This window comes from Engraulis encrasicolus, chromosome 19, assembly GCF_034702125.1.
Source record: "Engraulis encrasicolus isolate BLACKSEA-1 chromosome 19, IST_EnEncr_1.0, whole genome shotgun sequence".
NCBI lineage: Eukaryota > Metazoa > Chordata > Actinopteri > Clupeiformes > Engraulidae > Engraulis > Engraulis encrasicolus.
The window spans coordinates 30,795,654-30,820,066 of record NC_085875.1 but is presented as its reverse complement, the minus strand read 5'-3'; the positions used below and the strand labels follow the sequence as shown (position 1 = coordinate 30,820,066).

General features: G+C 43.5%; 2 protein-coding genes across 5 annotated transcripts in view; one reads left to right on the top strand and one right to left on the bottom strand.

Moving 5' to 3' along the window:
• Positions 1-7,483: 7,483 nt before the first annotated feature.
• Positions 7,484-16,642, top strand: LOC134435220 (serine protease HTRA2, mitochondrial-like). The gene is made up of 8 exons (XM_063184087.1): positions 7,484-8,158; positions 8,372-8,576; positions 9,649-9,843; positions 10,768-10,800; positions 12,207-12,315; positions 12,772-12,841; positions 13,551-13,646; positions 14,467-16,642. Exons 1-8 carry the CDS (start codon positions 7,677-7,679, stop codon positions 14,630-14,632), a joined length of 1,356 nt encoding a protein of 451 aa, XP_063040157.1. The 5' UTR covers positions 7,484-7,676; the 3' UTR covers positions 14,633-16,642.
• A 13-nt stretch (positions 16,643-16,655) lies between these two features.
• Positions 16,656-24,413, bottom strand: part of loxl3b (lysyl oxidase-like 3b) — a 36,985-nt gene continuing 29,227 nt past the window's right edge. For 3 of the 4 annotated variants that reach the window (XM_063184083.1, XM_063184084.1, XM_063184086.1), the window contains 5 exons: positions 21,285-21,528; positions 20,576-20,691; positions 19,790-19,926; positions 19,346-19,457; positions 16,656-17,320 (listed from right to left, as the gene is read on the bottom strand). In XM_063184083.1, the coding sequence (XP_063040153.1) occupies positions 17,244-17,320; positions 19,346-19,457; positions 19,790-19,926; positions 20,576-20,691; positions 21,285-21,528 (686 nt within the window). In that variant the 3' untranslated portion in view covers positions 16,656-17,243. The remainder of the gene's footprint in view (positions 17,321-19,345; positions 19,458-19,789; positions 19,927-20,575; positions 20,692-21,284; positions 21,529-24,413) is intronic. The other variant, XM_063184085.1, reaches the window with a different exon arrangement.

The following is a 24,413-nucleotide window of genomic DNA, read 5'->3' as shown; positions in this document are numbered from 1 at the left end:
CACCCCTGATTGATTACATTGATTACGTTATGTTTTGGTGCTAGTGGCTACCCACGCACCTGGCTTCAGCCATGCAGGCACATCAAATCTGCGCGTTCTGCGTGCATTCTGTCTGGCTTTGTGGTGACTGTCGCAGCACAACTTTGATTAACCTTTCATGTAGCCTGTAGTGAACCGGGTACCTTTCCCTCCTTGGCGCTGTCTGTTATCTGTTATAGCCTACCACTATTCGCCGTTATTAATATTATCTCCAGCCTTCGTGAACTTCAACTGAGCAGGGAAACACTCGGAGAACAATTAACTCCGCGAAAGCTGATTTGGTTGACAGGGCAAACACTCTGCGACGATATGTGTGCCATATTGTATATTATTTTTTATATATAATTTGGTGTGCTATTGGCTACGAAATCCGTGCGTTCTGTGTGCATTCTGTCTGGCTTTGTGGTGACTGTCGCAGCACAACTTTGATTAACCTTTCATGTAGCCTGTAGTGAACCGGGTACCTTTCCCTCCTTGGCGCTGTCTGTTATCTGTTATACCACTATTCGCCGTTATTACCTCCGCCAGGAGGTTATGTGATCGCCTGGGTTTGTGTGTGTGTTCGTTATTGTATGTTCGCACTGCTATTTCACAGCCTGCCACAAGGTGGCCGGGTGAGCACTGAGCACATGGATGTGGAACATAACACGGATTGCCGTGAAAAGGGGGGGCGGGGTCCACTCTAGTGTTATGTTCCACCTCTGACTGAGCAAGAGCGAATATTCCACACGGGTCTTAATAATAATTAGGCCTACCTCCGCCAATGAGGTTATGTTTGATAATGCTGTCGAATTACTTGCATTTGGCAAAAGTTCATAATGCTGTTGCGAGATGGACAATTCGTGCAAATTCACAATGCTGTTGTGGACTGTGACTTAGGTTCACAATGCTGTCGAATTAATTAGGCTACCGTTGCCGAAATAATGTATGACTGTACGTTCACAATGCTGGTAAAATTCATTACATCCCCTTCGCTACATGTGAAGTTAACACCAAGGTGTTTGCGAGATGGACAGGGATCAGAAAGCCCGACAGCATGCATAATAGCCGAGCACCGGCGAATATTCCAATCGGGTGTGCCTAGGCTGCGCCAAAGCAATAAGGAAAAGGACTGTCCCCTTTGACGCCAGCTCCAAAACCAGTGCTATCAACCTAAAAAGTTGCTCATCAGCAGGCACCCTTTTGGCTACACCCTCGTTGAAGTTAACAAACAGTCCTGCGAAATTAATTAGGCCTAACGCTGCCTAAGGCCTATGTGTGAGGTGGAAGTGCACTGCTGCGAGATGGACAGTGACCGCAGATCATTTTGGTTGACAATGATGTCGAATTAATTAAGTAGGCCTACCATCGCCAAAAAAAATGGAATTTGTGGCTGTGTAAGTTCACAATGCTGGTCAAATTCATTAAACTTCACTCAATTTAACCCCAGTTGCGAGATGGACCACAAAGCCCGACAGCAAGGCAATGCCTATACTGATTGTATGAGGCGCCGCCTAGCCAATATGTCAGGAATTGCATACACATCACCGCTAAAAGCTTGCACGTACCTTACTTTTCCTCGCACATCACCGCTAAAAGCTTGCACGTACCTTACTTTTCCTCGCACATCACCGCTAAAAGCTTGCACGTACATTACTTTTCCTCGCACATGCACCCGAAAGGTTTGCACGTACACTGTTATTTGCTTGCACTCGAACAGGAAAACGTTGTGCATACGCCACATTTTCATGCACACAGTAGCAAAAATCTCACACACAAACTACTTTGACCTCGCACACACACCACTTTTGCCTCTCACACATACACACATTACACTCATGCGCACAATACTTTTATTTGCACATGCACGCCAAACGCTCACACATAATTAGACTTTACTTCGCACATATCCCACTTTTCTATGCACATACACCCTTAAAGCTCGCACACATACCAGTGTTACTACGCACATGCTTGACTTTTCCCTCACGCACATACCACTTTTTTCTTACACATCACTACCATTCAAAATCGCGACGACGTTAGTGTTGTGTGTCTCTGAGAAAGTGGTGTGTGTGTGTGTGTACGTAAGTTGTAGTGTGTCACACAAAAAGTGTTGTGTGTGCGAGCTAAACATGTAAATTAAGGGCCGAGCTCCGCCCAGGTGCCAGCTCATTATGCAAATGCAGACCGAGTAAAGAAAACATTGAATATTCTGACCATTCTGAACGTTACCCTTCTATTATGTAAAAAAAATATATATATATAAATAATAAAATGAATGGTGATACAGTTTCAGAAATAAAAATATTAGCGTCCACTCAAGACAGGAAGTGAAAAAACAACAACCGGAAAACCAGCCCAACCCACTTTCTTTGCCTGAACGTGGGTTGCTCGCACATTTAACGGACTGACGAACGGACTTCGAAATGGCTGCGCATACCAGGGACAGGGACGCCATGTTAAATCAGGCTATAGGGCTTTTAAACACAATTATAGATTCTCCTGGAAATTCAGGCGTTAACATCCAGGCAGGTGTTAACAATTTAGCTCGTTCTAATAATTCGACACCAACACCATCAGCAGACTCGGTCCAAGATGAGGTCAATGCACTCTTCAGAAGATCCACTGGGGCCACCACCTCTGCCACACCTGCACTTTCTGCAAATATGCGTTACGAGACAAGACGGTCATTCGGAAACTGGGCCACTACATCAAAAAAGAAACGGTTGTATTTCCCTCTTTTACTTAATATGTGGTGATGTGCTGTGATCTTATGCATGCTGTGTCTATGTGTTACTGTACTGGTCCCCGCTAGTTCGGTACTTTGGAATTAGCATGCATAAGATCACAGCACATCACCACATATTAAGTAAAAGAGGGAAATACAACCGTTTCTTTTTTGATGTAGTGGCCCAGTTTCCGAATGAAAGTGCAGGTGTGGCAGAGGTGGTGGCCCCAGTGGATCTTCTGAAGAGTGCATTGACCTCATCTTGGACCGAGTCTGCTGATGGTGTTGGTGTCGAATTATTAGAACGAGCTAAATTGTTAACACCTGCCTGGATGTTAACGCCTGAATTTCCAGGAGAATCTATAATTGTGTTTAAAAGCCCTATAGCCTGATTTAACATGGCGTCCCTGTCCCTGGTATGCGCAGCCATTTCGAAGTCCGTTCGTCAGTCCGTTAAATGTGCGAGCAACCCACGTTCAGGCAAAGAAAGTGGGTTGGGCTGGTTTTCCGGTTGTTGTTTTTTCACTTCCTGTCTTGAGTGGACGCTAATATTTTTATTTCTGAAACTGTATCACCATTCATTTTATTATTTATATATATATATATTTTTTACATAATAGAAGGGTAACGTTCAGAATGGTCAGAATATTCAATGTTTTCTTTACTCGGTCTGCATTTGCATAATGAGCTGGCACCTGGGCGGAGCTCGGCCCTTAATTTACATGTTAGCTCGCACACACAACACTTTTTGTGTGACACACTACAACTTACATACACACACACACACACCACTTTCTCAGAGACACACAACACTAACGTCGTCGCACACATACCATTTCCCTGTCATAAACACCATCTGAAATCTCGATTTTGAATGGTAGTGATGTGTGTGAAAAAAGTGGTATGTGCGTGAGGGAAAAGTCAAGCATGTGCGTAGTAACACTGGTATGTGTGCGAGCTTTAAGGGTGTATGTGCATAGAAAAGTGGGATATGTGCGAAGTAAAGTCTAATTATGTGTGAGCGTTTGGCGTGCATGTGCAAATAAAAGTATTGTGCGTATGAGTGTAATGTGTGTATGTGTGAGAGGCAAAAGTGGTGTGTGTGCGAGGTCAAAGTAGTTTGTGTGTGAGATTTTTGTTACTGCGTGCATGAAAATGTGGCGTATGCACAACGTTTTCCTGTTCGAGTGCAAGCAAATAACAGTGTACGTGCAAACCTTTCGGGTGCATGTGCGAGGAAAAGTAATGTACGTGCAAGCTTTTAGCGGTGATGTGCGAGGAAAAGTAAGGTACGTGCAAGCTTTTAGGGGTGATGTGCGAGGAAAAGTAAGGTACGTGCAAGCTTTTAGCGGTGATGTGTATGCAATTCCTGACATATTGGCTAGGCGGCGCCTCATATGATTAGGTGATAGTGAAGGAAATGCCGCTTCACGCTTCAGCCGACAGAAGAACCAGTAGCCTAGCCCATGACAACCATCGTAGGCAAAAAAAAATAGGCCTAACCAGATACGGTTGTCTGTGGTTGTTTCAGTTTTGTTGGTCATTACATTCCCTTCACTAATCACTAATAGTTCTATTAGCGCGTGATCACAAGTTTTCAAAGCAGGTTTATTTTTTATCTTGTAGCCTAGCACAAGGCTGGATTAGGCTGATACAATTGGTATAATTCCACTTAGTCTTTAAAGTGTGATATGAAATAGCTGTGAAATTTTAAATGGTAATACGGGCATGCTGCCAATCATGTGACCAGCAACTTCTGACCTTCAATAAGTGCATTTATAGGACAGTGCATAGTAAGTTCACAATAGGCTATAGCATGTAGCACTTTGCCAATACCACAATCACAGGTGAACAAAACAGACCACAGTTTATCAAGGACATGGTAATTATAAAAAAAAACCACATATAATCTAGTTACAACTTGACTGTTTCATTCTCTGAACACACTAATGGTGTGTATAAACCTGCATAAATGACCACAGCATGACACAAATATCCTACTGTAGGCCTATGTGTTTAAAAACAAACTTAACGTCCATGGCGGAGGTCTGCACACTCTGGGTGCATTTCTAGTTAATATTATCTCCACCCTTCGTGAATTTCAACTGAGCAGGGAAACATCGGAGAACAATTAACTCCGCGAAAGCTGATATGGTTGACAGGGCAAACACTCTGCAACGATATGTGTGCCATATTATATTATCATTTGGTGTGCTATAGGCTACGCAGCCATGTAGGCACAGCAAAGCCGCGCGTAATAGCCTACGTTCTGGCTGTGGTCACTGTCCATCAATCCACCTCGCAGGCACGCCCTGTCATAGCTCAATTCACCTCGGCCACCTTGTGGCAGGCCGCGAAATAGCAGCGAACATACAATAACGAACACACAAACCCAGGCGTAACGAACACACACACAACCCCAGACGATCACATAACCTCCACCCTTGGCGGAGGTAATGATGACTATAGTATTGATAAGTTGTGTAATATCAGAGTCAAATGATAAGGAGGAGACGGGTCATAAGGAGTTTCTTCCGGAATCAAGGTGATGTAAGGTTCTATAAGCCTTACGGCTACCATGTCCCTTTACTAAAGGAAGAGGTGGATCTAGCTATTTTGGCGCCCTAGACAAAATATCACCACGGGGCCCTCAAAAGTCATTATCAACATAATTCTGTGTTTTGCTGCTATTTAAGTGTTTTGTCTTGTATATATCTTCAATTACTTTGCATATGTGACAAAGCCTATTTTAGTGTGTTTACTGCAACCTGATGTGACAGTTGGGGCCCCTTTAGGGGACAGATTTGGCCGGGCCCTAGGCAATTGCCTAGGTTGGCCTAATGGAAAGTCCGCCTCTGACTAAAGGGCCTTTAGAGTATCAGGGGCTCAGAATGAATTAAGTTCAATGGAAAGTCCTGGCCATTTCTGAGACTGGACTTGATCCCACTTTATTGTATTGGTGACACATGTGCTGCTTTTGATCTTGTTTACCATATTGGACATCTTTGATAATATCTTGTGAGCCATCTCCTGTAGTGTTTCCAATGTCTCACCGTTAGAGGGCAGTAGATGACTCCAGTTTTCCCTCATGGCTTGAGGGCATGCACAGGACTGCAAAAGTTCCACTCTGCTGCACTTCACAAGATCACTGAAGTCCCAAACGTGTGATAGCTGGCATGTAATCATTTGTGTAAATGAAGGGCTAAGACATCTTGTAGGGCCTAATTCTGAAGATGGGAGGTAAGGTTTGAGGTCCAACAGCCCGTTCACAGGCCATTATTCTGTTCCACATCAGGACTCAAATCATGTTCAGTTTAATATCCCCATTGTCATCATGGATCGTAATTTGTCAAGATTAATGAGCTGTAGTTCTACAGAAAAAGTATTCACCAAAATACTGTATACTCAGGCAGCTTACAATCTATGGGCCAGGGTAGCTGACAGGCATCTCATATTTTGTATGTACTGTATATCTATAGGCTAGTTAACAGCATAAAAAAACAGAATGTGAGCTTTAATGTCACATCAATGTATCTAAGTTCACTATTCAGCTGATGAGTAGGTAAGGTAAGGTGAGTGTTGCTGCGACAGTGCTGTAGGCCTTTCTAGTCTAATGCGGCATAGTTCAGAAAATTAAGTGCACAGTAAATTGTGCAGCGTGGTGCACTTACAGTGTTTTAACATGAATAGTTTTGACCCTCCTCTCTGAGAGTTGAAATAATATTGCACAAATGTACTAATTAACAAATTGAATGTGTTGTATGCGGTTCTGCGTGTCCACATCACGTGGCATGTGTAGCCTATAGGCCGCCTAAAAAAAGGAGCCTCAGGTAAGGTTCTGCTAGCCTGGCGACGCCATCCTTGCACTCCACCTGGCGGAGTCAACAGTCGGCTATTCGCCCAGGCAGAGGCGCATCTTGTCACCAGGCTAGGCAGGCAGCCGCTTGGGGCCCTCAAGCCCCAATATAGTGAATAACAGCTCACACTTTACTATGGTAGTGGCAATTTTGTTCCAAATGTTCATTCTTTTGAATTTTCGCTTGGGGCCCCACATTACCCTAGAATCGCCTCTGCGCCCAGTAAGGTTCTGCCCTCCTAGCCTACCAATACTTTACAGCACACCTGGTAGGCCTACTGAGTAGGCTATGCTCTTAACCCTGCAAAGTCCATATTTTAAACATTCAAAAATTACAACAATTATGATGACAATGTGTATAGGCACATAAATGGATTCATTTACAATCCAGTGCCACATATTTCAAATTACCTACCTTGTTTTACCTGTCCAATTCAACCAGGTGATCATTCAACCAGACAATCACCTGGCTGAATTGGAAATATAAAAACAAATAATTTGAAATACGTGGAACTGGACTGTAACTATTGCATCTATTTTGCCCCACTTATGGAATTTATGAAGGTCTGCGAGAGCTCCGACTAAAATAATGGCGCCATCTGCTGTCAACTGGTGAGTTGACTATTCACTGAGAGATGCCGTGATGACCACAGGCTTTTATGAATGTGAAAATGCATTCAGCACAATGAGTGAATTAAATGGTTACGTTAATGGAAGATTAGTGACCTATTGGTGAACTGCAAAAAGTTGAATGGGCCACCCTAACATGCCCACTGTGCACATGTACGCTCTACTGTAACTTCTATTTTGAACAGATAAGACCATGGAAAACAAGGCATGCCCAGACATGCGCTCTCAACACACCGCACGTCATTACTTCCGGGTGTTGTCAAACAGCAGAAAACCCCTGTCATACGAGGTATGAAAAGTGCAACTACCAAGTCTTGACAGTTAATTAACACAACTTACTTGGGGTAGCAAATAGTTCACGAGCTGCCACACTTGTCAGCACATCGGCACAGTTTACGCTGTGTGAATTGTGGATTCCCACTTCGAAGAAACTGATGCAACATGGCAACAAGGCACGTAATGCAAGGACATTATCGTCTACTACGGACAATCACGAGGGTTGTACAAGAACACAGCGGTCAGTCTAATTCAATTTCTGTGAAAGTTTCCAGACATTGTTCTGGGTCAACATCAGCTGGAACACATCGGGACAAAAGTGATCAACACTCAACAACAAACCAAAGTTCCAGAGGCGACGGTGACAGTTCCTCAAGCCGACCAACTCTCCTCAGTTCAGTTGCACTTGGCCTCGGAGTTTTCGGTGCTGGTGCAGCCCTAGCATACCACAGCAAACGCAAAGACAGCAGTGTTCTGTTAGAAAACAGACTTTCGGGACTTACTGACTCGATACTGAAAAACGTTCTCCCCACTGCGCACTGCGCCTCGCCATTCAAACCAGACAGTCCGAGATACAAATACAACTTCATCGCAGATGTCGTGGAGAAATCGACCCCTGCTGTTGTGTACATCGAGATTGTTGGAAGGTAAAAAAAAAAAAAAAAGCTCCACTATATTGGGTATTTATGTCACTTGGGTGTCATTGTTTAGTGTCATAAACAGTAGGCCTACTTCCATATAGTTTTGTTTTGTCTGACTTAGCCAGTGCACCCTTTGTATATTTCATTGTAGCCTGTGTTGTCTGTCCATTCATTGTAGCCTACTGATTCAATGTATTTTGCCTTGTCATGCCATGACAGGCACCCTTTCTCAGGTAGGGAAGTGGCCATCTCCAACGGCTCCGGATTTATCATCAGCAGCGACGGCCTCATCGTCACCAATGCGCACGTTGTGGCCAACAAACGGGGCGTGAGGGTCAAGCTGACCAACGGGGAATCCTACAACGCCACCGTGCAGGACGTGGATCAGGTGGCAGACATCGCCACCATCAAAATAAACCCCAGGGTAAGTACCTTTTTATTGACTTGGCAGAACAAAATGAACTCATTTAACTGAACTTAATAAACTCAAAAACACTGACCCCACGAGCGTTACCAAAAACACCCATCCATGATTCACATAAAAATGTCAGTGCTTTAGCTAAGTGGGTGAGCATCTTTATTTACCCAGCTAAACAGAAACTCAAAAATCAGAAACCTATACATGTATTTTCTTTGGGCATTTTGTAGCCATTATAGAGACAGGACAGTGAAGATAGGGACAGGAAGGGACACACATGACCCAGGCAGGTTGGACTGCGTCTCCATGGGCATGTAAACAAACCCATTTGTGGAAGAGGGCCATAGTGCGCTGCCAACATCACCCCAAAGAATTTTTGCATTTCTCGGGACACAGTTTCTCATAAAAATCTGTTTATTGACATTCCTAAAGTTAAAATAGCCATCAATAAACAACAACTTTAGGTATTCATTGCTCTGGGGTGTTGACAGCTGTGAAGTGTATTCCACCGCTGGAATCCTCCATTGTGATTGATTCTCCACAACACTGGACTGGAACTCGACACTGTACTCGAACTTGGAATTCGAACTTGTTCCTCTCGTCCGCCTCCTCCTCGTCCTCCTCCTCCTCCCCGTAGCACCCCTTTCCATCCCCCCCACCTTGTTCCTCTTCTCTGCTCTCTTTTCCTGGTAGCATTCCTTCCCATCACTGCACCTTGAATTAAAGCTTGTTTCTTTTTTTTCTTCCCTCTTCCACCTCTGTGTAGCATCCGTTGCCAGCCCTGCACCTTGAATTTAAACTTGTGTCCCTTTCCCCCCTCTCCTCCTCATCCCTGTCATCTCTGTAACATCCCCTTGTCAACCCTGCACCTTGAGTTTGAACTTTGTTCCCCTTTTCTTCGCTCTTCCTCCCTCTAATCCTCATCAGGGTAGTATCCATGGCCAGCCCTACACCTTGAATTTAAACTTCTCTGGCTTTTCACCCTCCCACATTCTCCTCTGCTGTAGTATCTTTTGCCAGCACTACACCTTGTAACTTACACTCATTTCTCTTTTCTTCCTCCTCCTCCTCCGTGCAGCATCCGTTGCCAACGCTGCGCCTGGGCAAGTCGTCGGAGGTGCGTCAGGGGGAGTTTGTGGTGGCCATGGGGAGCCCCTTCGCCCTGCGCAACACCATCACCTCCGGCATCGTCAGCTCGGCCCAGCGCGGCAGCAAGGAGCTGGGCCTCTCCAACCACAACATGGACTACATCCAGACCGACGCCGCCATCGACGTAAGTAGGGCTGCACAATATCAGAAAAAAAACGATACTCGATAATAGCATGCAATACCTCAATAACGATATTTAAACAATATTTAGAAATATATCAGAGTGTTTTTCTTGTCAATAATTTGTCTGTCTGTGAGGGGGCACGGCTTTGGTCGTGGCCGACTTCTCGCACATATGTTGACATTCAGCTACTGATTGGACGGCACAGAACATGTTTTTTTTTGTTATATATAATTAAGTCATTGTTGCGATACACATATATCGCCATTATTGATATCGCGATATCGATACATTTTTGATATATTGTGCAGCCCTAGACGTAAGTCACTCAGCATACCTGGCTCGCTGTCACTTAGCAAGACAAGCAACATTTTACTCACTCACCAAACCTGGTTGCCAGTCACTCGACTAGAGACAAGAATCGTCTCCAAATAGGCAACAGTTTCCAGTAAATCTAGGATCATAGGAAACACTTTGGGATGCATTTCGGAGTAGACTTAATCAAATGTTAGTCGGGTGATCTGTATGAACTGTCAACCTATCTGTATATTGTGTGTAAGCATTTTAAGGGGAGCTGGTGCTGGTGTTTACAGCAATGGTCTCACTTGCTGAAGGATTGCCTGGAAACTGGTCAGTGTTCTTAATGCTGATCATTCTGAACAACTACCAGAGATGATTTGTACCCAAAGTGTATAGTCACTGGTGATCTATAATATACAACCCTTTATGTCCTCCTGTAAACTCTTGACCCTGGAGATTTTTTGCATAAATGTTTTGTTGTGACCGGGACCATGCTAAAGAGGGCAGTGTAGAGCAGACCTTAGTGTTTGTTTGTTGTGTAGAGGTGTGTATTGCGTAATAGACAAAAGTCCCTCTGACAGGTGTGTCATTCTCACGAGACACGCTTGTTTTGTTTTCTCACTTCAGTTTGGAAACTCCGGTGGCCCGCTGATCAACCTGGTGAGTCATGACGCATGCTCATGATGACATGATGCAACACAACGCAAATGTAATCTTGCTGTAACACACACATGCAATCTTGCCTATACTGTGCTATACTATATTTTTGGAAATAGACTCATATTACACCTCCCCTTGAGTTAAATTATCGAGTTTTACCTTTCTACTGTACTTTTCATTGTTTTCAGTGTACGGCAGTTGAAATTTTACCTTCATGCTAGCAACTAACATTGAAGTCCATGAGATCAGCTGGCGGCTAGCTGGTCTCATAGGATTCAATGTTAATTGTTAGCTTGGAGGTAAAATGTGCACTGGCATACTTAGAAAACAGCTGGAAGTACAGGAGACAGGCAAAACTCAATCATTTGACACAAGAGGTGTAATAGGAGCTTATTTCCAAAAATGGCACAGTATCACTTTTTGACACGCATGCCATCTTACCTTTGTTAGTCTTCTTGTACAGTTTGTCCCGAAGACGTATGCATGATGCATACTTGTGGAGGTGTTTATTCAAATACATTTCATTTTTCAAAAATATAACAAAAGTTAAATAATTATTGTTTGTATTGCAAGTATTGTTTTGTCACTGTTTGTTCTCAAATTGACATCTAAAGTCTGTGCTATGAGACCTGAAAGAGTCGCTGAATTTAGAGCAGGCATTTGAATGCCTGCAAATAGCAAGAAAATTGTTTCATGATGTGTTCAATTCCATTGCTATTCCACTGCTGTTATCAGTAGTGCCAAGAAGAAAAGGAAAAGGATGTTTAGAAAACAAGAAAAGGATGTTTATAAATTCTTTTACATGTTATACATCAATGAAGTGCAATGCATAATGCAATTTTGAAAATCAAATGCATTTTAATAAGCATTTTCAGCACAATTATTTGTAATTTTTTGGGACAGTCTGTACATTGGAATTGTTTTGTGTGTGTTAAATTGCTGGGGTAGTGAGAACAGTCATGCATGCAGCCCATTTGGCAGGTAGCTTATTCCTTGGTATGACATGCGTATCATAGTAGCCTATATTCTGTTGTTTGCCCCTTGTGTATCAATTGTTTGTATAAGTTCAAGAAAAAGCAGCAGTAACAGTAAAAGTAACAGTTTCTATTTGCTTGATATACTTCCATGTACACTCATCTAGCTTTAGCACATGATCTTCTGAGGTTAGACATGCATTATCATGATAAAGAAAAATATATAAAATCTGTGGCTAGTGGAATTCTTTAATGGCTAGTGACTCTGGAAAACCACAGTGGCCAATGGGTGAAAAAGTTAATGTCAAGCCCTGCATGCACAGGTCAAGTGGAGGGTAGAATGAATCCCAGTGAAATGGCCAGAGTTCTGGTTTATCCACTGGGACCTGACAACTAGCTTCTGTCTGGCCAAACGGCTCGTGTGTCCTGCAGGATGGTGAGGTCATTGGCATCAACACCATGAAGGTGACAGCTGGGATTTCGTTTGCCATTCCCTCCGACAGACTGCAGGTTTTCCTGGACCGCTCGGCAGACAAGCAGAGTGAGTACTGGACGAGTCAACCCTCCTACCCACCCTAAGACCTGTACCACCATATACACGCAACATTGCCCTTGGGGACCTAGGTACAATTCTGGCCTGAGTCATTTCCTAACCCTACCCCATCTATCCCATTTGTCTCCTGTCTAGTTTTCATTATCCTGTCAAAATAAAAGCATGAAAGTCCTAAAAAAAACCTTATTATTTACTCTGTAGAACCTGGTATTCCTAGAGTGATGCTTCATGATTAGACTATTTGGATCTTTATATTTTCATATTTTTCAGGCTTTTTTCCTTTGTTATGATAGGAAAGTAAACAGTCAGAGAGAGACCAAGATGGGGTAGGGTTGGAATATGACCCAGGTTGAGCAGATGTTGAAGATTTTGATTTCCTGGACGGCTCCATGATGTTCAGAGGGCTTTTTACTAAGTTGTGTCTGTGTGTCTGTTCTATTACAGAGTCGTGGTTTGGGGATACAGGAGGAAAACGCAGATACATTGGAGTGATGATGCTCACTCTTACACCCAGGTACTGTATAGTCCATTATGACCAACAGTGTGTAGAGGTGTGACAGTACAGTACACAACAGACAGGTGTACAGTACATAGCAGGTATTTCTCATAGTGAAGTGTCCCAGCCCTGCTAGGATGGGTAATGCCCATTTGCGCCCGATGTATCCAATTATTAATAATCCACAAAAAAATGGGCATTACTCATCATAGTAAGGCAAGGACACTTCACTTTTAGGGTTTTCAGGCCGATCAGAACGGAGCCGGTGCTGGTGCCCGCACCAGATATGTTCGGCACTAAAGTGCTTATATGCGAACCGCCCGTGTTTATATCGGGCTCTGAACTTTTTCCCCACGTGACTGTATTACCTGGATGAACCTGCTGTCGTCACGGTTCGCAGAGAAAAAAACAAGTATTTTGCAGTTCGCATTGCAAAGATCTGCTATGATCTGTGGCATGGGCACGACGGCCGGTTTGCGATTAGGTGCAGGATCGGGCTGAATGTGCAATTGGCCTGAATGTGCCATTTGAGAAATACCCATAGAGTCATTCTGCATACTTATGGTGTGTGTGTGTGTGTGTGTGTGTGTGTGTGTGTGTGTGTGTGTGTGTGTGTGTGTGTGTGTGTGTGTGTGTGTGTGTGTGTGTGTGTGTGTGTGTGTGTGTGTGTGTGTGTGTGTGTGTGTGTGTGTGTGTGTGTGTGTGTGTGTGTGTGTGTGTATTCCAGCATCATCGATGAACTGAAGATGCGTGACCATAAGTTTCCTGAGGTCAGCCATGGCATCCTCATACATCGAGTCATCACCGGCTCCCCAGCACACAGGTGAGCAGCAGTGGTATGGAATAGTAAACTAGCCCCACCCACCAGCGGCCAAAATCATTTTTGCCTGCGAGTGGGTCTAGCCTCGGACAATGCCTTAGGCCCTGAAACTGGCTGGCCAATCACGACGCAGCAGACTTGATATGATTTGTTTTGAATCTTTGGATGCAATGCGAACGGGGATTTGAGGGAGTGACGACAAAGCGCTGGCCAATAGGCACTGACACAGTTTGAAAAACAACAGGTTGTTCCCGTCAACAATCTTGCGATGTCTCATTGATAGGACCCAGACTAAATATTCACAGAAATCTCACATTTAGTCACACTTGTCAGGCTAGCAATGATATGGGATATCCACCTTTTGCTTTTGCCCCAGATATTGATCCCCTCATATTCGACAAGAACAGTAAAATATATTACCATAACCTAACAATGCTTTCAAAAGAAACTCTACTCTAAAAAGACTTTGTCTCTTGCTTTAGGTTCAGTCCCTGCAATAATGTCCTCCAGATTCCAGATATTTACACTACAATTTTTTTTCACCCTTGAGCATTGAAGCATTCTTGACATTTCATCTTGTTGGCTGGAGAAAGGCTGAGCAATGCAGCAAGATGTAGTTTTTATTTATTTATGCTGCATTCATTTATGGGTTGGCTCACTTTTAGATAATAGGTTAGCAGAAGAGGGCTATATTAGTACATGTTGCTCCACAGCCTCCTCATAACTCCAAGACGGGGCGATAAAGGAATGCAGCCCTAGTAAACCCCCATTACTGCTCTGACCATTAACATCTGATGTCACTTCCTATTTCCTGTGTTTTCAGAGCCGGCATGAAGCCCGGGGACGTGGTGGTGGAGATCAACGGCACCAAGGTGAACACCTCGGAGGAGATCTACAACGCAGTGAGGAACCACGACTCCATCAGCATGGTGATCAGGAGAGGAGAAGACCTGCTCATGCTGCACATGACTCCAGAATACACAGAGTGACCTCATCAACTCGCGCCATTCACCCACAGACTAGACTAGACGGGAAGAAGTGGAAGGATTACTCACTTTGACGATATAATGAAGAAAGAAGAATGAGAAGAATTTCGTATCGAGGTAGAGAGACGTGAAAGAGAGACTTCTGTGGGACAGCAGAGGAAATTTTATGAAGATAAAAGAAGGTGCCTAAAACAAGGTGGTGGACTGGAGAAACGGGATGAGAAATGAGCTGGTGGCCACTTGGTTGGCTGGTGGTTTTTAATGTTCTGTTCAAGACTCTTTTTCAGAAGAGACTTCAGTGGTGCTAATGTAGACCGATTGCAAGGCTTGTGTTATTGACAGAAAGAAGAGATGAAAGACAAGTAGCATTAAGAAAGTGTTGCAGGTACACCAAACCATGTGGGAACAGTGAGTACATGTATACCCAAAGATCTGCTTCTTTTCCAGGGCTTGCCATTTCACAGCACTCATCACCAAGCAGTATTTCCTCTGAAGGAATAAACAAAAAAGTATTTATGACTACAAACTGTATCCTGTAGGACTTTTTGTATTACACACAAGTGGACATTTCTAACTTGACATTTATACTTCAGGCTTTGGGGTTGAGCCAGGAAGATGTTAAGATTACTTAACTCAGTAAGAAACTGTGACTTTATGTAAGAATGTTACTTAACATTATAGTTATGACATGTTGGGAGCGTATGTTTTAGCATTTTAAGTCTATGGAAACAGTTTATTTCTCATAACCACTGGATTCTAGAAATATGTGCATTAAATATGTAAAATATAGACAACACTCTCTCTGGCTTTCTGTCTAAACCTCAATGTGGCGGAGTGTTTCAGACAGACCTTTCTCATCAAAACAATTGCTGACATGGATAATGGTTCAAGTTAAAAGTGCGGTTCCAGTTTCCGTCTTGAAGCCTCTGAGCTATTTTGCTTGGGTTTGTTGGTATTTGAAATCGGCAGTAAAACAAATTACATCAATGTCCTACAATGTTGCTAGAGGGCTGGCTGTGTTTATACCTCTCTCCAGGGCTAGACTGGGCGAGAAATAGGGCCCGGCCACTTTTGGCTTAAAGGGGCCCCTCATAATTAGCGGCACAGAACTGACTCACCGGTGGGCCCCGTACCCTCGTGGGCCCCTATTTTCAGAAATGTTGAAAAGAAAAGAAAAAGGTTTTTTCTTACATTTATGAAAATAGGGGCCCACGAGGGTGCGGGGCCCACCGGGAAATGCCTGCTATGCCAGATGGCCAGTCCAGCCCTGCCACTCTCTGTGCTATTGTTTCCCCTTTAAGACCATTTGGAATACAAGGATGATTTTCAAAAGGACGTACAAAAACTGTGCAGAGAATAGTTATTCGGTAAAAGTGTTAGCTGTCAAGAGAGACCATATGGCAATCATCTCATGGTGTTTTCAAGAACATTCCACATTTCAAAATGTATGTTTTTTTTATTCTCGGGCACAGTGCAGAAATGTCATCATTTATCACACACACTGATTTGTTTGAACATTCACTGATGGGACAAACAGAGAGGTGGATGAGATGGGGGTCTGAAATGATGGAGCAGCTATTGAAATACTGAAGATGTCAGCTATGACTTACACACACGACATGTTTAAAATAAAAGTTTAACATTTTATTTAAACGTTTCAAAAAAGAAAAGATGGCTACAAAAATGGAATGTGCATATTAAAATCCCTGTGATCAAGCAGTGCTGAAATATGGACATGAAAAATGGACATCATATTCCAGAAAAAAACACAATACATTTTCATAGTTTTGACTTTTAGCTTAAAAAAAACATTCATTCAATCACTCAAAGTGACATCTAGGAAATGGCTGTAGACCATACAGACACACTCACACACATACAGTATACACATTAAGACGATAGGAATAGGGTTGACCTGTTAACCGCTGATACATGCCTACTGGCTGTTTGTGACTCCCAAGACGTGTTGAACAAATTCAATGATTTGTAAGTAGGGGCGTACCCCAATGTACCCCCCCCCCCCTTTAAGAAATGTAAAATAAATCATACCCCCCTCCAGACACGTGAGGCCCTGGTGACTCAGTTCCACATTACGCCCTAAGCCCCTGTTTGTCAGGTATGCCTTCATAAATGTCTTGTCCATTGCCAATAAGGCCTTTATTATTGATATACCGGTAATCATAGTAAGGTTTTTTTTCAACACGTCATATAAGTCACTTACAGTGACATACAGACAGTAATTATAAGGCATGTATTAGTGAGTGACCTTTGAACCCTATTCTACATTAAGTGTTACCAGATGTTTCTACAGAGCAATGGTCCTTTGAAAAACACTTAGGAGCAGATTATTCAAGTAACAGAGCTCCTGAATACACGCACGCATACAGTACACACATCAACTGTACTGTCAAAAACATACTGGCACGAGCACCGATTAAAAATGTTAATACTCTACTGTTTGTGGCTGTGGGGTGTTGCATTGTGGGTGTTGTAGTGTTGTGGCAACACGATGCAAGGCTGAAGGAATTGAGATATTGCTCAAGTCTGTTGAAATGTCAATGTGAAATGGATGAATGGCACCTCAGAGAAAGTGAACGTGTGTGTGTGTGGGGTGCTAATTTGTGATCTGGTTGTTGAACTGTCCTGGATATTTTTCAAACTTCCTCTCGATCTCCTCACTGAAGGCATCACCTGTTGGGAATCAAACACACACTTGCATTTAGACAACAATAATGACAACTTCCAATAGCTTTACCGATAAAACCGTTTCCAACAACAGTGAGGTACCACCATAACAATGTCTAGTAAATCACACCAAACATATTGATGCATAATGGCTTTTGGTTTACCATTGTGAAATCAGTAGTATGTACTCTTCACCACCACTTTTACTTGTCTGACATTCCCCAACTTGTTAGCCTTAGGCGAATTGTATTATTCTGCAATCATTCCCCAAGTGCTAAAGATCGCCAGTAGGCCGACACACACAGCATATGTTTTGAGTGTGTAACACTAGAAGCATTGCCCAAGCGTTAGGCACGGTAAGATGGGGACATTATTTAAATTTCAAATCTCCTCCCCCTCCCCCTCCCCGGCCCAGGGCCAGGGCCAGGGCCAGGGCCAGGTCAGGAGCTTGGCTGATTTCAGGAGCTGCCGTTATGGCTGCAGACTTTTATTCCCCCCCCCGCCCCCCTCTCTCTCTCTCTCTCTTTATTGTCTCTGCTTCTGTCATTACTGCTGTTTTTTTGTGCATGATCCCCCAGTGGTCTGCAATACCTCACTGCCGTGCCGGCCCGGGTCATCTGGAGCTGGAAAAAGCCCAGCTTGAACTGTGGCACGACACCACACTCACTCACACACACTCTCTCTTTGTATCTCTCTCTCTCTCTCTCTCTCTCTCTCTCTCTCTCTCTCTCTCTCTCTCTCTCTCTCTCTCTCTCTCTCTCTCTCTCTCTCTCTCTCTCTCTCTCTCTCTCTCACACACACACACACACACACACGCACACACACACACACACACACACACACACACACACACACACACACATATGCTTTCGCGCTCTCTTACACACACACACACACACACACACACACACACACACACACACACACACACACACACACACACACACACACACACACACACACGTGCAAACAGTTATGGTCTCGTAAGTAGCAGCCTACACCATCTCAAAGGCACATATCTGCATACAAAGATCAGCATGTGTCATAAATAGCGATTCATTTTGGTCGCGTGACTTTAATAAATGTAATAAAACGACTAGACTGCCATGCAGATGGAAAGTCAGCTTCACTGGCAGACGCTTTCCTCTGTGTCTTGCACCCTGTCTGTCTCCCCTGTCTGTCTCCCCTGTCTGTCTCCCTCTCCCCTTTTCTCTATCTTCTTACACATTCACACATACACACACACACGCACACACACATACATATACACACACGCACACACACACACACACATAAACACACACACACACACACACACACACACACACACACACACACACACACACACACACACACACACACACACACACACACACACACACGCGCGCGCGCCGACAACCAACAAACAGCAAACATACCTGTATGTAGTACAGTACATCCAGTACATGCACATAACATACAGTATACAATCTTTTCTACATCTACTACCTTATCTATTCTAAAATATATGTAAAAATATATGTATTTTTACAGTGGCCCAGTTCCTCAATACAGTGCATTGCACATTTCCAGCAGGCTGGTGTGCTATCTGCGTGGTGCAAGTGCGTGTCAGGAGATGGCAGCCAGGTTAGGCCAGGGTCAGCAGATAGGGAATGTAGTACAGGAAAGACTGAGACACACGGAGTACACTAGTAGCCACAGGAATGAGAAATACTGTGTGTGTGTGTGTGTGTGTGTGTGTGTGTGTGTGTGTGTGTGTGTGTGTGTGTACGTGTACGTGTGTGTGTACATGTGCATGTGTGTGAGTCAGCTCGATGTTTTGAGGCAAGAATGAATGTGATATATGGGTGATTCAGCGTCTGGTTGTCTGGAAGTAGACAGGAACAGTTAGAACTAGAACATGTACTGTAGCGTAGCAATGGGGCCCTACGGGGCTGTAGGAAGCTATAGCGATCCACATACAGAGGTAAACACAGACACAGACGCAGACGGGCAGGCAAATATAATACGGGGCCGATAATGCTGTCTCACCGATGTGGCAGTTATGCACCCAGATCCTATGGCCGTCGTATTTGCAGCTGCACTTCATGGCGTTGTTGGTGTAATCCATTTCCGACACCTCTTGGTTTGGATTTATCACCACCTGCCATTCACATGGAAATACACAATTAGAAGTAAATGGCAGAAAGATAGGTAAGGAAAATCTGTTATCCCCTACAGAGGACAAAAAACAGTACCAGACATGAACATTCATTTTAAATTAAAACTTGGCCATTACAAGAATATGAAAATGAAGTTAACAGACATTTTGGCAGCCAAAAAACCTCTAAAACTAAAATCCTGATACATTTTAACAAGCATTCTTTACCGTCAACTTTAAAAGTCAGAGTCGTTTCCATGCAGTACAATGCAGACCTACTAGAATTCCGTTAAGTAACCAGCGGCAGGAAATGAGGTCTGATTGGTCTACAGTACCTGTAGAATATAGTTTCCTGGTTTCACATCTGTGATGTCGATCCACTGGCAGTCTATGTCATGGCGGTAGAGGTCCCAGCATCCCACTGTGATGCCCTGCTCTCCGAAGTTGGCACACTCATAGCGCTTCGAAATTCCTATAACATATGCACGGTAGTTACAAGGATGATAATGGTTATGCCATTTACCAGAGAAACTACCGTCAGTTTTGTTTTCTCCAAAGTGATGAACAGCAGGCAAATGGGGCAAAAAGGCAAAAGTGACTGCATATAACCCGGCTGGTGCTGTGTGACCATGTTGTCTTTTTTTACGCATTTACATCCATAAATAACCTTGAACGGTGAAAGATATGTATCAAATATGACAAGTGTGGTTAGCTGTTCATAATTCACAGTGGATGTGTGAGTCCCCAAATGCCACTGTCTTCTGTGTGTTTGGAGACTCAATCTCCCTCTCTTTGTGTAATAGATGTGATCTGTGTTTTTTGTTTTGGGGACTTTTTGGGTCCTTACTATGACAGGACAGGGTGAGAGGAGACAGGAAACGAGCAGGAGAGAGACATGGGTTAGGGCTGGGAAATGACCCCGGTCAGACTGGAACCTGGGTCCCCATGGGCATGCAAGCCCAAATGTTGGGGGCTCAGCGTGCTGTGCCACAGCACCCCCGTGATCTGCGTTTTGGTGTCCATTGCTATATAATAGAGAGCTGTGTACAAAATATCCCTCCATGTACAAAGTACAACATTTGTAGCCTTTCTGTATGAAATGAATCATGTGAGCCTCTCACCCTCGTGACACTCTGAGTCCTCCAGACAGAAGCTGGCCTTGTGTCCCTCCGCCATCTTGGTGCCATTGGGGGACAGCAGGTCGTAATGTGTGAAGATGTCCATGCTGTGGTAATGCCTAAAGGTACACAAAGACAAACACCATTGATGACCACCACGTGGGGCTCACCATAAAAATGACACAAAATAATCATCATTATCAAATTATTTGCCCATAAGAACTGTAAAAAGGTTTGTTAAATGTATGAATGTGAATTAGCGTGTTATATCTGCTGGTACACAAAATGTGAAAACTACCCAAACCTACCCAAATGTTAAACCTATTATTCCTATCCCAGCAACAACATATATAAATGTATATACATATATCTATGTGTATATCTTGTTTGTTTTAAACTTCTCTTTCTGTAGTTTTTGCAACCTATCATCTCATTTATTAATATACATTAATACAGTACATAAATGCCTCTTTTCCACAGCAGGTTTTCTGGTAGGCCTACAGCTCGACACAGCGCAACTCGGCCACCACTTTTTGGTATTTGATTAAGCGGTGTCATGCCCAATCGAAAAGCAAAAACTGGCGGCATAGACACGCTCTGTCAAGCTGTAGGCCTACCAGCCGGCAGTGGAAAAGAGACAATAGTCAAACATAGATCATCCTCCACGCACGCTCGCACCACTATACCATCTCATTCTCTCAGCAGCACTTACGCATGGCAGGCGTGCCACACCCAGGAGTGCCTGCCCAGCCTGGGCCTGAAGTCTGCGCGGCCCACGTTGTGTATCTGGGAGGAGAAGCGCAGCAGGCGGCGGTGGCCGTAGGGCCAGTTGGCCTGGGCCGCGGTCTTGGACAGGCAGTCCTCCTCCGCCGCGCAGTACAGCATGTGTAGAGGACGGTCCTCGATGTAGGTGGTCTGCTGCACCAGCGTGGCGTTTAGTACCAGGTCAGATGCCGCTGGAGGAGACAGGAAGAGAGGCAAGTGATTTAAAATATGTTAATGGTGAATTAGAGAGAGAGAGAGAGAGAGAGAGAGAGAGAGAGAGAGAGAGAAAGAAAGAAAGAAAGAAAGAAAGAAAGAAAGAAAGAAAGAAAGAAAGAAAGAAAGAAAGAAAGAAAGAAAGCATCTGCAGATGATGGTCCTCGATGCAGGTGGTTCCCAAATGTTGGCAAATGGTAGAGGAAACACAAGCGATGAAGAAGGTGTTAAGAAAGAAATAGAAAAAAAGATAGAAAGAAAAGAAAGCATGTGCGCAGTCCAGTCCTCAATTCAGACTGTCTGCTGCACCATTATGGCGTTAAGCACCTGGTCAGACGGCGCTTTATGAGCAGGCAATGTGAGGGGAAAAGGTGTTGAGTTAATGTTGGATTGGACACAAGGAAGAAAGAAAGAAAGAAAGAAAGAAAGAAAGAAAGAAAGAAAGAAAGAAAGAAAGAAAGAAAGAAAGAGCAGCTAGCCAGTCATCTGTGCGGGTGATCTGCTGCACAGACTTAGCTGGAAAATGCCAGAGGAGATGGACTGTCCACCACTGAACACAATTGCACACCTCTGTTAGAACAGGTGCATTGGCTGTAACCCAGGCTATGGGTCAACGTAGTAGACAAATATCCCGCACACCATCCATTCCACTTGCATTTTATTGCTCACAAAATTTGAGTCTTTCAGACCACCTGAAGAAGGTTTGCACTTCTGAATTGTTGTGAGCAATAAGATGCCATGTAATAGATGGTGTGTGGCATATTTGTCTACTAAAGGAGACAGACAGACAGAGAGGGCATGGGAAAGGTGCTGATACAGTAATACTGAATTAGATTGAAACAATATAATAAAAAACAGTGGATAAGAGAGTGGTAGAAGGTGAATTAAAAAGGGTACAGGTCTTTTCGTCGAATGAATTCTATAGAGGGGACCATTCGAACAAAACGTTGGACCATTCGTATATGGCAGGGGATCTTTCGTCGAGGACGTTCCGTCTACCGCAAAAGCCTACGAAACGTCCTTAAAATTGAACTAAAGATCCTTAGGTTTGAACTAAACGTCCCTTCAGCCTGCCTATATTAGAAATGTAAATCAGCTTTTTTAATGCTCATTTTCACGGGTTTTGTTTATTTAAATATGTAAATCAGCTGTTTATAACGCTCATTTTGGTCAGTTTTGTTTTTTGTTGATTAAAACATGTAAATCAGCTGTTTTTTTGCTGTTTTTAGATGTGCTTTAAAAATAAAATGTACTTACTCATTTTAATTGGTATGTTGTTTTTTTACGTTTATGTCGTTACATTTTTTGACAATTTACGTGACAATTATCTAGGTTACTTTCTACTCCTTACATTTCTGGAACAATATTTGAGAAGCTTTTTTTTCACTTTTACGCCGTTACTTTACTCCGTTACATTTTTTGACAAATATCTGTAGGCCTATGTTACTTTCTACTCCTTACATTTCTGGAACAGTATTTGAGTAGCCCCATCTGCGGGCAGAGAGGCGGGACCAAGCACAGCCTTGTCACTTTGAATCAGGGCAGCATGCGTCTAGAAGTCTTGACCACTGAGCACATTTGGGTGACAGAATTGTATAAGTCTCTCTTTCTACTATGGGAACATGTCATTCAGGTTTGGAAATGATGGTGCTTAATACATTCACGTTAGTCGAGTTTTAATGAAATGGACAACAACTGAAGTAGCCTCGCGAGCCATCCTACGTACTTCCGCCAAAGGATTGGCTCCACTAGGGTAGTCTGGCCTTGCTCTTCTGTGGAGTGTCCAGATCGGTGGGATTTTGACCGCAACGCCCCCCATCTAATCTAATCAGAAAACAGCCAATAAGCGAATAAGCGCCCCACGTGGGGGAGAAAGGGGGAGGGCGCTTGTGGCGATGACGAAAACGTCTGTGCCAATGGCTCTGGCCTGCGCTATGTTGTTGTTGAGTAACTGTCGGCGATTGGGTGAGAGCTGTCCAATCATTTCAAACCATAACTGAGTGCAAACTTCCCGCTTCCTGCAATCGCGTCAGATCACACAACTTCCAGACCATAAATACGAAATGAAATGGTAGTATTATGGGATGGTCAGGACCAGGCTACAACTGAAGTACTATGTGAATGTTTTTGGGAAAGCAGCCCAGTGTGAAAGTGGGAGAGAAATAAGAAGGGAAGGTCACACATGTACTGTAGGGAGAGGATCAGATCATAAAAGAGAAAAAGTGAAAGTAATAGCATACAGTACTTGCCCGATCTGCTTAATCTCTGATCAAAGACTAGTGAGTCAACATGTTATGCCATCTGCACTTAATAGGCAACTAAATTAACAGGGGTGGGTCCACTCCATCAGTACTTCGAAGGGTGTGTGTGTGTGTGTGTGTGTGTGTGTGTGTGTGTGTGTGTGTGTGTGTGTGTGTGTGTGTGTGTGTGTGTGTGTGTGTGTGTGTGTGTAGGGCTGTCACAATATTCAATAAGTCAATATATCGTACAATAAGTTTTAACAAGCATGATATCTTTTTTGCCACAATAAGTTATTGCATGCTCCTTTGTTTTCCTTGTCACTCTCTTTTAGACTGAATATCAATAGGCACTTTTCACTCAGCACAATGATGCTTAAACGTTGGTGTACTTTTAATTTTCAGTTTGTCTACCTTGTCTATCTCTCTATCTACCCCTCTATCTAGCACCCCCTGCTGCGACGCCTTAAAAATTAGAAAGGTTGTATTCTCATTTCTATCCCATTGTCATTATATATTTTTTAAATGACCGTAAAGACAATATTATCATTTATCGCAATAGCTTCTTAGCCAATTTATCGTCCAGAAAAATTTGTTATCGTGACAGGCCTATGTGTGTGTGTGTG

Coding starts and splice junctions, on each gene's coding strand:
- LOC134435220 (XM_063184087.1), top strand. CDS start 7,677: ATGGCAACAAGGCACGTAATGCAAGGACATTATCGTCTACTACGGACA. Junction 9,844..10,767: donor AGACCGACGCCGCCATCGAC/GTAAGTAGGGCT, acceptor TTCTCACTTCAG/TTTGGAAACTCCGGTGGCCC. Junction 12,316..12,771: donor CCGCTCGGCAGACAAGCAGA/GTGAGTACTGGA, acceptor GTTCTATTACAG/AGTCGTGGTTTGGGGATACA.